Source organism: Pagrus pagrus, assembly GCF_965226575.1.
Source record: "Pagrus pagrus genome assembly, chromosome: 9".
NCBI lineage: Eukaryota > Metazoa > Chordata > Actinopteri > Spariformes > Sparidae > Pagrus > Pagrus pagrus.
The window spans coordinates 18,006,825-18,019,811 of NC_140193.1; the positions used below are offsets into that span (position 1 = coordinate 18,006,825).

Sequence of the window (12,987 nt, forward strand, 5' to 3'; positions counted from 1 at the left end):
GGGAAAGTCAGGAGGTTGTTACTGCTAGACAATGAGCGGGGTGATGAGGGCAGAAGGGCGCTAAAACACAGACAGTGTCAGTACATACACAGATCAAACATCGTCTCGTGTAGCTGGGACTTCAGTCGGCATTGTTTTTACTCAAAATCTTAGTATATCTGACAGTTACTGTATATCTTCTGTCTATTTTCCACTTTTTGTCAGACAGCACTGCAATCTCACGTCAACGTATCATATTCAGCTGTATGTTCGTGCAGTGACTTACTGTTGTCTGTCAGGTTGCTGCTCAGGAGGTCAGGTGAAGGCCCATTGCTGGTTTTTGCCGTCTCTATCGCCACCTTTATGTCCTCCATCCACTTCTCCATCTCTGTGAGTGAACTAGAGAGAAACATGCACAAAAGGATGAAGTGCATCATCAGTCATTCAGCACAGCAGGAAGTCACAAGTTGGATCCATGTTAGCCCAAGCGCTCTGCCAAATGATACTTAAAACGACACAAAGCCACCATCTGCTCTTTGACGGAAACTGGATCGGCACAATGTTAGTTTGAAGGCAGGAGAGACGTTATTTAATTATTTTTGTTGAGTCAAAAAACAATAATCGAGGGTATCCCTCTGACAATATGTGAAGCCTCTTTCCTGATGTCAGTCTAGCGGACAACACGTTATTATTGGGCTACACAAACAAATGGTAGCAACAGAAATTAAGATGAAAATTAAAAAAATTAGAAATGCTATGTACAGTGTAATATCATTATTCATATCACAATTATTATCAAAGTTTATTGATGATAAATGAATAACTATGAATGAATATTAATTATTATTATATGTCCTTATATGTCCAGGTGACGTAGAAGTGTTAGTAAAAGTAAAGGTCGTCCATAGTTTTTTCTGTAATTATGCAACCTTGTCTGGACAGAGATCGTTCTTGTTTTAAAACCATTTCCAAAAATACCCATGTACATGTGGACCAGGCCTCAGGCTGCAGGTACAGCCTCTACCAATCGGAGGGTAAGGTAGTAGACTGAGAGTCAAAGACCAGGGCAAAGACAGACCGTAAAACAACGGCTTTGCTCTTGAAGCTTAAATCTTTTGAGCTCAAAGTAATAATTAAAAGCGACCTAGATAAGTTTATCAACATGTTATCAGTCTCTCTCTTCTCTGGAGGATAGCAGCTGGACAGATGACTTCATTAAGGGGAGTAAAATTAAACTGAAATTAAAGGGAGTGAGTGGAAACTTTCTTTGCTGACAATGTGTATGTGTTTGCTATCATTTGTGAGAACCCAGCTGCATCAGGCAAAGACTCTCTAATGTCTCCACACAAAATTCCCCAACACTCCAGAATAACAAACACACACACGTAAGCCATGTTAGGTTCATTTCAGGTCCGGGTACAAGGCGTCTGCGTGCTGACAACCGCTGTTCTCACCTTGCTGCCACCACCACCGACTGCTGCTCTCCGACCAGCGTGAAGGCGTGAGGCACTCCCCACTCATCTTCACTCTCTCTGATCTGGGAGGAGAACACGGAGACACAGAAAAAACATTAGAGAGCAGCAGAATCTAGGACAGAGAGGACCAAAATAGACAGAAAGGGAGAGATGATGAAAAGGAAATGATGGAGAAGGACATGTGTAGTTGTCCTCAAAGTGTGTGTGTGTGTGTGTGTGTGTGTGTGTGTAGGGGGGGTAGACGTTGAAAGAGGTGCAGTTCAGCTGTTTGAGGCGGCTCATTTGCAGTAATGACAAACTGGTGACAGCCTGTTTGAAGCACTTTGTGTTGGACGGAGAGGCACCGAGCTTACTGTCATGCCATGGAGCGGCAGCTGCCCGTGCACTTTGAACTGATTGGTCGGCGTCATCCCTCGACTCGTGTACAAAATGACGTCGCTGAACTGATCGAGGAAGAGAATGGAAATTAACAATCGTTTAAACCAAATCCAAGTTGGTTATTGTTTAAATTACATAACCAAATGTATATAATCCAATACATTATTCTAAGTAAGCATAAACAACTTGTCATAAACCCAGAGCTCCATTGTACACACATACCTCCACATTTTTAATGCCTTGTTTATCCAATTTGCAATAAAACCAAACACACGTGCAAAACACTCGCAAGCCATAAGAAAGTTCTGAGCAACATGTGGTATTTTTTATCCGCCGACACCTTCTGAGTAATGTATAGTTGGAAAGGATAAACGTGTGATTATTTTTCCACTGAGATCACTGGACTAAACAATTATAATAGCGATATGATCTAATCTCAGAGAGTGGGTGTTACCAGGAAAAACATTCGTTGCTGTAGGCCTTTTCCAGACAGTTTGCTGAGGCAGCCTAACCTGATGAACTCCTGAGGAAGAGAGAGCAAAAAAAAAAAGACATTTTTTTTTAGACACAGGATGTCAGAAAGATGATGTTTGGAAGTTGGATCAGAAAATCTTTTATGATTTTAACTCACCCGACTGGGGACAACAAGATTGTCAACGCCAATCAAATCCTTCTTCAGCTCTAGAAGCTTCTGGAAGTTCTCCATCTTGATTACACTTCCCTGGAGCAGTTCCACCACCTCAGACACATCCGCCAGAGCAGCTACAGACCAACCAGAGGGGGGAGGTTATTGAAGATGGACTATCATTGCGCAGCACAAGAAGACCTACTGTATACAGTATAGAGAGGCGAAGTCACGCCCCTCCTGGTGAACAGCAAACAGCAACTAGTATGAGCTTCTTCATTTTCATCATTTGTGGAGAAGATCACCAGACTCCCTTAAAATAAGACTTAAATTTGAGAATTGTTGCATTAGGCGGACTTAATAAACTTTGTGAAATGCTGTCTACACATTCTTAACTATTCGTGCCTACTTGTTAATTCAGCAAACAGTATATATAAAGATATTTCTTTCTTAATGTAAAAAACGTATCCATTTGTTTCAGTGATGTGGGTGTATGTTTGCATATAGAGCAGGGAAGTGATATCCGATCAGAAGACGTCACTCAAGAAGCGTGTCAAGACGCATTTAATGCCAGGTGTGAATTGAAGGGCTGAAAGCTGTTCACTTGTGATCGGATCACTCAGGGCAGATGGTAAAATCAAATGTGAACACCCTCAGTGTGCCTCTATAAACAGTGACCTGAGCGGAGTACCTCTGCAGTCCCTGAAATCCACGTGAGTAGCTGGGTAGTGTTTGCACAGGCGCTCCAGGATCTGCTTGTAGTGGATGAGGCGGTGCAGAGGGCGCAGGATGAAGACGTTCAGGGGGACGTAGCAGACCTTCTGCAGCTCAAAGTCCCTGCAGAGACCCTCCAACCTGCGGGAGGACCTGCACGCCTTCTCCAGCTCCAGCAGGACTTCAGACTGCTTGTGCAGGTTTGCTGTCAAGGGCTGTGGACAAAGTTGCGATACGGTCACATGTAAATGAGTGTTAATTAATTCCTGTAGTTAGTGACATGTAAGAGTTTGACATAAACCTTCAAGCCTTGAAAGTTCTTCAGCATGACGTCTCCGATGCGCTGGTAGTCTCCTTTTATGTGAGCATTAGAGCGTCCTTCCCTGAAACAGATTAAGATCAGCAGGTTTTTATCTCGATGATATAATTGAGCCCCTGCAGACAGTGAATTAATTGACCAAACGTGAAAAAAAAGCACTTAAAGCTCATTGATTATTCAAATGAGCTTCACCTTATGCAAGAAAAACCTCACTGAAGTTGGAAAGGGCTCTTTAAACGTTGAGAAAGAGAACCACCAGCAGGTGTCTCCCTTGAGCGTGTCTTTCCTCTGACAGGGCGCATGAGGAATGAGCTGCCATTACTGGATTCATTCAGAATATTTATTAATCTGGTACAACCTAGCAGTCGCTTTATAAAATGATTATTCTTTATCTTTGACAAATAGCTTTCTAATAACGATCGCCGCGACAACAAAGCTACATCTGTACAATAATATTTGAATATGCAAAGCTACAGAAGAGACACGTGTAGTGACGGATAATTTGCACACACATTTGAATGTGGCTCCCATCAGCAGCCGACTGTGACATCACTTTCAGTTTTAGTTTAGACTTCTAACAATCACTAGTGGCCAAAACAGGCTTTGAAATAAAAATGATATGTGTGCAGTTAATGGTCGTTAATTCTGACAGGCTGACAGGCTTTATGCATCACTGTCTGCATGTCTCTTTGTGTGTGTGTGTGTGTGTGTGTGTGTGTGTGTGTGTGTGTGTGTGTGTGTGTTAGATAAAGCAGAGCATCATTAAGGAGATCAGACAGCAGAAACCCACAGGCGAGAAGAGGCCAGACTGTGGAGCAGCGCAATGGTTTCGCCATGGAAACGATAACTCCTCAGGTCATCTAAAGACTGGGTCGGCCCCTCAGACTAAATACCATTAAAACTCATTAAAAGTGGGGGGTGGAGATTGTGATATATTGGACTACGCTGGGCATGGTCTCGACCCTGCAGGGACTTCTTGGAGCGAGTCTGGAAGTGAAATGAGTCTCACCACAGGGCCAGCCGCTGCTCCACCTCCCTGAGAAAACCTGTGTGGAACTTGTGCAGAGGCTCGAAGGTGGAGAAGACGGTGTCCTTCAGAGAGTCCGGGGTCGCCTCGTCTTGTCCTACGGCGTTCTGGAAAGACTGAGAACACAAACGCACACGTCCGTCAGGGCTCAAGCAACAGAGAAAACAAAAATGTTAATAAATAAATAAAATATTGATTAAAAAATATTAATAAAATATTGATTAAATTAAGACAAAATTAATGCCACAAAAACATTAAATTATTGAGTTATTAACGCCGAGTGCAGCTCGGGAAGCCTTTTTCTGTCCGACCCCAACGCAGTTAATGAGAGTTTGTGTTACCATGTCACACAGTTGTTACCATGGCTACAGCTTGCCTATTCACCCTGACTACAGACATTTACATGACTTTAGATTTACATGACTGTGAAAAGATATTTTTCTACACACACAGATATAAAACAAAATGTTGCCTATTTTCACACGATACTTTCACACTTCGTTCAAACACAACCAAAACAAAATAAAACTCACCAAAACTGTCATTCTGCTTTTCCAACAATAATCACCAACTTTAACTTGATCAAAATAAATTCTCAGAGTCACATGTGAAAATATTCTGGCTCTGTACACCCATTTTCCGCTTTACATTAGCAATGTATTCAGCTTGGTAAGGAGCTTTTTCTTTCATCCTGCTTTTCTGCTCTCAAGCTTGTTTAGTGGAAAGTTTCTCGGACTGTTCAAGATCTCAGGAGCGACACTGATCAATGCTGTGTTAATGCAGATTGCCCCAGGACGCTGCCAGAAGACCCCCGCCTGTGGTTTTTGCTGTTGCACTTGATTCTTTTGACGTCTCTTAAAGCCTCTAATTGCCTGAGGATGAATTGAACAATCAATAGCCAATCACTCCTAACACTGTCGTTCCATTTAGTCAGGCTGAAGTCAAACGTTGCATGTGGCGCGTTTTGGCCACGGCGGAGACAGAAAATAGCTCCATTTCGCTGACGTGATGGGAAACAGAAGTGAGTTTTAAGAGAAGTGACTGTCTAGAAGGGCTTGAGAAGAAGCGCCAGCTGTTGTTCAGATGACTTCACCCCAAACGGCAGCACCAACCAGTGTATGGGAAGAAGAGGAGGGGGTAACAGAGAGACAGCGCGCACACACACACACACACCAGGCACAGCTGTAAAAAGAACGGGGACACGAGCCAACCCAAATATTTATGAGTTGTGTGAAAGGCTTCGAAGAGAAGAGCTGCAGCCTTTAAAAGCACCGGTGAAGAGGAGGGATGCTTTTTGTCCGCACGCGTGTGCCGAAGAACAGAACCGATGAAGCCGTTGAAGCAGCTTTAATATCCTGTTTTCTGCTCATTTGAGATATTATCAGATGACAAGCCGTCCACATGCTCAGCCAAAGTGAAATCTAACAGAACAGACTGAAATAGAGAACATGCGGCTAAATCCATCTCTTTAAACACAAACACAGTTTAGTATTCACAGCCTCGAGTGAGACAGATAAATACGTTTCAGAGCGCGAGTGTGGGGAATGAATAAAAAATGAAATCGCATCTGCCAGAATATCCCTGTGTCACTGCCTGACTCTGTGTTTTGGCGGGCGCTCTGCAACGGAGCAGCTAAGCGGAATAATCAATGTTTTCTCCCCAGAGGACAGCACAGGGGAAAACAAACAAGAGGAGCAAGCGTGCTGGCGAGCGGACTTGGCCTTTCTTACCACAGTCACCACCTCCAGGTCCTTCAGATACGTCCTCTCTGTGGTCAGCAGCTCCTTGGCGATGAAGTAGGCCCGGTCTGTGGGGAACCTCTGCAAAGACAACGCGACAGAGAGGAGACTGTGAGGGAGAGCAGCTGAAATATATCCAACCACGAGCAACACCAACAATGTGTTTGGTGTTTTATCAGCTGTTTCCTTCTCTAACCTAAAAAATGCTCAGCTTCGGTCCCTGTGGAGAGTTATTCAGGACAGGTAATATAGGCCCAGCGCTATTTTGAGCATGTTACAGTTGTTTTAAAGCACAGTTTAGAGAAAAATCCTAAAAAACGTATGCAACAGAACAATGTTTGATCCATAAATTGAATCACAAACCTTCCTCCGGACCTCGTCTTCGTCGTCAGTGCGAACGCTGCAGGCGTCGTTGAGCAGCGGGCTGGTGAGGGGCGAAGGTTGTCGGCCATCTGGACTGTGACTGCACAGCTCCAGTGACTTCTGACCGTTCACCATGCCATGGGAGTGTCCAGAGGACGCAGACAGGTGAGGGCTGTTGGACCCCACTCCTGCACGGGGTCGTCCAGGAACCGAAGGGAGGGGAGAGAATGAAGAAGTGAGTTATTCATATTAAAGTAAAATGCAAAAAATATTCTTATTCTAATATTCCTACTTCAAGCTGAGTTTGGCGTGTAGTGAGAATTCATGTGAATTCAGCGGTATAATAAGAAACGGAGATGATAACTCACAGAACTGATTAGTTGATTGACAAAAAAAATAAATCAGCACCTATTTTGAAAATCCGATAATCCTTTATGTTGTTTTTTTTAAAGTAAAAGCTCCAAATGTTCTCTGGTTCTCTCTGTTTTATATCACTGCAAACTGAATATCTTTGGATTTGAGCTGTTGGCCGGACTAGTGTTGCAATTATTAGTAGATTAAACGATTAGTCAGCTGAAGGAAAATAAATTGAAAAAGCAAAAATGTCAAATATTTGCTGGTTTCAGCTTCTTAAATGAAAGGATTTGGTGCTTTTCTTTGTTATCTATGATAGTAAATAAAGAGTGTTTGGGTTTTGGACTGTCGGTTGGACAAAAGAAGCACACTCACATTTTATTTTACATTTCATAGACTAAATGATTAACTGTGAAAATAAGCAGCAGATTAATGGATAATGATAAATGTTAATCACAGCCAAACAAAAGAAGATGCCACTTGAATTTTTTTTCCCCCATAGACTTAACATTTAACATTTAAAGGGTAACTCCACCAATTTTACACATTAGAGTGTATTCACAGGTCTGGGGGACTACTACTGCATATGTGAATAAAGTAGAATAAAGCCTTTTGTGGCTCCAGAGGAAGCTGCATGTAATTTGATAAATTGCCTCCAGTGATGTCACAGTGACTAAGCATTGTGGGTAATGTAGGTGCCAGGTATTGAAAAGAAGGAGGAATCGTGGAATAAAAAAGTGCTTTCACTGGTTCTGCTGTATCAGTTTTGATAATTTGTTTTTAAACTTTCCATTGAGTCCAGCAGAGGTGAATGCAGACCAGTGGACTGCTTCTCAAAACCTGGTGCCTACGTTACCCACAATGCAACTGTGCCACTGAGTGACAATGGAAGCAATTTATCAGATTATAAGCAGCTTCCTCTGAAACCACAAAAAGATTTATACTGCTTTTTCACATTATGCAGTATTCCTCCCCAAGATCTGTACACAGACATTGATGTGTAAAATTGGTGGAGTTACCCTTTAGTTGAGAAAATAATCTGCAGATTAATTGATAATGAAAAAAACTGTTGACATTTTGATAATGACGAACCAGATATCAATTCATCATCATCCAATGAGACACTATTCAGGCTATAGCAAAGTATTTTAAGTATTTACAAACACAGTTCGACCCTGGATCAGAGTCTTCTTCTGCCACACAGAAACATCAAAAGAAGTCTATCCGCCTGCAGAAAGTGAAATATCAGTCATGACTCACTCTACAGTCCAGACGGCTCTGGCAGTCAATCAATACACAAGCTAAGACGCATACTGCAGGACGATCAAGAGGAATCGCTTACTTAGTGTCATCTCACTGTGATTACTTACTATGTTTTAGCTGCAACTTGCCCACCTCTCTCTGCTGTCCTCTGATGTGTCGGCACAAACACAACAGCGATCGCACGCACACAAACCAGTGGTTGCAACTAGCTCGACACAACTCTACAGAGGGAAGGAGTGGAAACCATAGTGTGCGTCTACAAGATCACTACCGAGAGCGGAAAGAAACAACAGACACTCACCAACCAACACCACAGAACTACAGGGAAGATGGAGGGGGAAGTGTCTCATATCTACAACAAGCACCAGACAACAGCTTCTGGGGTCTCAAAAAGAAGATTCAGAAAATCTCACTTCATAGAGGTCATCTTTATTGACTCTAAAAATACATATATACATCGTTAAGTGAATATAAATCTTAAGAAAAGCAGCATCAAAAGGTGAAAGCCAGGTGAGCGTCTAGAGGGACAGTGTGAGCGAGAGACAGAAAAGGAAAGTGCCGTAAAAGAAGAAGTGTGAATTCATGCAGTCTCCTAGTCCTGACCTTATATTCAACACGAAACAGATCTTTATGAATGTTAAGGTTTTGTATAAACAGCATCGTGACACTTTCATGATTTTGTTATTGCTGCACTGAAAAAGTCACTTGGTAATGAGGAAACATATGCATTATTCAGCCCATGAATACAAATCAGTTTTTACATCAGTTAACTTGTAATAGTGACACAGCGAGCTGGAGAGAAACTCGCTATATTAAAACGCTGTTTTAAAATTCAGTCCTTAATCTCGCTGCATGATTTCCTAGTCTTGAAAATCTGCTCTAACATCACATTCTCCAGTTAAGCTAGATTATGAAATTACAGTAAAGTGACTGAGAACGCTTCCTGTACATTACAGTACATGCAGAGATCAGTCAGGGCAGAACAGCGTGACGTGCAGTAGGGATGAGCAAGGATTCAGCTCTTGGTAGAGATATTGTACTTTTTATGAGTATCATCCGAGCAAAACGTGTCGATATCTGTGCTTGTGATAAAAGAAAATCCTCGTTGGGTCGATCACTTAAAGGTCCAATTTATAAGAAAGTTGATTTTTGAGTCTCATTCGCAACTTGTCAAATACCGATGCTTTTAGATTGTTGATCGGGTCGGCCGCCATCGCAAAGCATTATTATTTGAAAGTTGGGAATTCTTACAAGTTTCTAAAAAACTTGATCCGTCAATAGTTATCTAACTCTTCTGATCAAAACATTGATCGGAAGCTCAATTCTGAGGATGATCTATACATAGTTTTCTAATGAATAATAAAGAAAATAGCCTCTGATCAACATATCAGTTTCAGACTTAAAGTAACAATTTCTGGTTAGCCACACCCACTTGTGGTTTAAGCACCACCCACATCTGCTTCAAGCCCCGCCCATTCCAAGTGCAGCTACGGCTCAAATAACGGTGTACTCGCTCATCCCTAATGTGCACCACGCCTCAGTCCTGCCTCGGAAACACACCCTGAAGGACACCAGTGGTTGAAAAACACACACAAGTCTCGACCACAGACCTCAGACTTTGAGCCAAGCCAACGTGTTAGATGGTTTGGAGTTAGATGATCAAAAGTACAGACTGGTGTTTACTATCTGCTCTACATGTCTTTATAGGGCAGAGAGTCATTCCACTTCTGTGGCAGAGCTTTGTGCACTAGAGAGGGTTCCCTCACACCGCAGTGATCCAGTGGCTCCAACAGAGAACCATGTCTTCTCTTAGATTTCACGATAATAGTGCATGTTTTTCATTTTTGCACTGACAATGCTAATAATCAGGAGGCAGCACATTTACTCAAGGTGTTTTCTTCTTTAACATCGCTCTTAATAACATGCTTTCTCACAATTGGGAAACGTTTTACTTACTCATACTTTGCTTGTCATTATAACTAACAATTCTACTTTAATTTAACATTTATCTGGTTATTTGTCTTATTTTAAGTCTTGGTTAAGCATTTTTTAAGCTCAATTTCTTTTTTTTCCTTCTCCAAAACAGATCAGTAATTTAAAAGGCTAATCACGAGTAGATATCAATCCGCCCCACATAAAATCAAACTAAAATCTCTCTGTGGATAAGCTGCTTGACATCAATGCTTAAAATGTCTGGGAGCACCGCTACAGCAGTCGACACTGATGGATGAGCCAGGAGACTCGGAGCTTTGAGGTGCTGCCCTTAAACTGCCTTTCACACACAGAGTACACACACAGTTACTAAACCCTGCTGCTATTTTCCTGCATATTCCCAAACTCCTGTCATCCTTAACCTGATGTTGTATCTGCTCTGGAATAATTAACCGTTAGCTGGATCGCTGCTGAGGAGGGAACCCAGATACTGGTTAATCTCTCCACCGTACAGACTGTAGCGAGTGACAGGACAGGTTTACATGCTGGGGGAGAAAACACAGAAAAGATGTGACAGTTTCATGCTGACAGACACGTGCTTACATTGAACAAAGAAAAGGAAATAAAAGAAAGAACAGACATGCGATATAAAGAAACAAAACAAATAAACATTATGGCAGAAGTGCAAAAGAAAAGTGAAAAAGTGACCAGAAATAAAAGTGCAGTGCAATTTTCTTAAGATTGAGAACTTTTCTTTTCTTATCTTTGGAAAATCGTGAATTTTGTGGACACAAAAGCTGTTGGAGGACGTAGGTTTATACCAAATTACTGCCAAAGACTGTGAGTCAAGAGGTGGGAACGTCAAGGGTGAGCATAAGAGCCATGAACAGTTGCGGAGCGGCTATACTAACACCGCATCAGACATTTACCTTCGCCGCAGCCTGACCAAACCACCGCTGCGGCTTCCTATCGCTGTTAGAAAACATCCGCAAACATATTGTGCGGTCATATTTACTCCTGTTGTTGTTTTCCTCGCTGCCTTTGTGAATAAAACATGACAGGTAAACAGAAGTGTCTGTTTCAAGAGCAGAAGTAACTGTAAATATAAACAATACTGAAAACCAATCAGATGTTCAAATTTGTATCTGCAGCATATTAATTAGTTTCCACAGTGAATGCTTCAGACAGAACTTACTACTCTCACAACAATCACAAGCCAGATGCAGCATCGAGAGCGTCAACAAACCAAACAAGACGGCAGGATCACTCCCAGTAAACGCCTGCAAATTCTACAATTACTGCCACAGTTGTACACCCACGGGTCTTTTATGACTCCACAATAAACATATAATGACTTCAAAGTGTTTAATGCAGAAAATGTACAGAATTTTACCCAATTAACCTAATGGAGAACAGAAAAGTCTACCTATCATAACGATTCGTGTGCTTCCCTATAGGAGATCATAAGGCACCTGAGACAAGCGTTCAACGACTCACACTGTTAAAGACTTCAACATCCGATGAATGCAAAGAATGTGAGAAAAAGTGCAACTGGAACAATAAATTCTCTTCTGATCCTCCTCACAAACAGAGCCCCTAATCCTCTGCAGTCTCTGTAGTTTTTATTAATTAGAGTTAGAGTTAAATCCTAACATGGCACTTGTGTGTTTCTGCAGGGACATGCTGATACGATCAAAGAAGTGGGAGGCTGAAAGATAAAACTCTCTCCGTGTCACAAACAAGACAACTCTGAACAGATTCCCTCATTCGTGAAAACTTGCAAAAGGAATAGCTGATGCCGGGCACAGAAAGAAATTAATCTTTCGCCCACTGAACAGTGCTTTTCTTCCACTGACTGGACCCAAACCAAACCCTTCAAATTGTCCTGTGGAGAACCTCTCTAACAGCTGAAAATCTGTCCGCCATCCTCATCACTGAAGGCATGGCACCCGTCCTCATCCGCCTCCTCATCCAGCTGGAGGCTGCCAAAGGAAAACTTGTTCCTGGGGATGGGGGAAGTGGAGTTGGCTTCCACTGAATTACCAAACATGGGGCTGCTGCAGTTGCCCCTGCTAGTCTCCACCTCAGACTCACTAGACTCTGAACCACTCGTATTGGTGCAGTCATTCATCTGAACTGCTCCCACATGTCTGACACCGGCCTTCCCTAAGCGCTTCTGCCCTTGACTGGCCCTGGACCTGCCCGGCGCTGAGAGGCCATTGGCAACCATGCGGCGCTCCAGAGCGGCCATACGTTCGGCTCGAGACAGGACGGGACGTGATTCGTGCCCTGGGGAGGATGCTCCCTGGTTTGGGTCTGTGTCGGAGTGGTGAGGTGCTTTAGCGGGTTTTTGTAAGTGAAGAGAGCGACTCGGGATGGGCGAGTATCTGCCTTCATCGAAGTGAAGTGGGGAAGGGCTGAAGCCGTTCTGCTCTGAGTAATTGACAGAGCCTGATTGATGATACGTGTCCATGGCAGGACTGGGTACGACACTCCTTGAACTCACATGTTGGACTGTGAGAGGGCTGCTGCAGTGCCTCTCCCTATTAAAGGAACTTGGTTCTGCCATACTGCTATAGAGAGGACTCTGGTCGACCTTGTGGTACGACTGCCTGGAAGAATCGTCCAACTCATGGCTCATGTTGAGCAGTTGCCTAGAAGAGGAAGAGGACTCCCTGTACCGCATCCTACCAAGAAAGTGCTCCTGCTGGGCCTGCAGAGGCCCGTCTTTAGTAGAGCCAGACCCAAGACAGAGCTGCTCCCTAAAACCGTGATTCAATATTCTAGCGTGGTCCCTGCCCAGAGTAAATTCGCTATCT

General features: G+C 43.0%; 1 protein-coding gene across 3 annotated transcripts in view; it reads right to left on the bottom strand.

Annotated features, from left to right (window-relative positions):
- The window catches only part of LOC311262823 (FERM, ARHGEF and pleckstrin domain-containing protein 1), a 65,573-nt gene that overhangs the window by 5,201 nt on the left and 47,385 nt on the right, over positions 1 to 12,987 (bottom strand). For all 3 annotated transcript variants that reach the window (XM_084362561.1, XM_084362559.1, XM_084362560.1), the window contains exons 14-23: positions 6,620 to 6,807; positions 6,248 to 6,337; positions 4,500 to 4,633; positions 3,473 to 3,554; positions 3,149 to 3,386; positions 2,464 to 2,594; positions 2,287 to 2,355; positions 1,808 to 1,897; positions 1,434 to 1,516; positions 266 to 378 (exon numbers count right to left, since the gene is read on the bottom strand). In XM_084362561.1, coding sequence (XP_084218687.1) covers positions 266 to 378; positions 1,434 to 1,516; positions 1,808 to 1,897; positions 2,287 to 2,355; positions 2,464 to 2,594; positions 3,149 to 3,386; positions 3,473 to 3,554; positions 4,500 to 4,633; positions 6,248 to 6,337; positions 6,620 to 6,807 — 1,218 coding nt within the window. The remainder of the gene's footprint in view (positions 1 to 265; positions 379 to 1,433; positions 1,517 to 1,807; positions 1,898 to 2,286; positions 2,356 to 2,463; positions 2,595 to 3,148; positions 3,387 to 3,472; positions 3,555 to 4,499; positions 4,634 to 6,247; positions 6,338 to 6,619; positions 6,808 to 12,987) is intronic.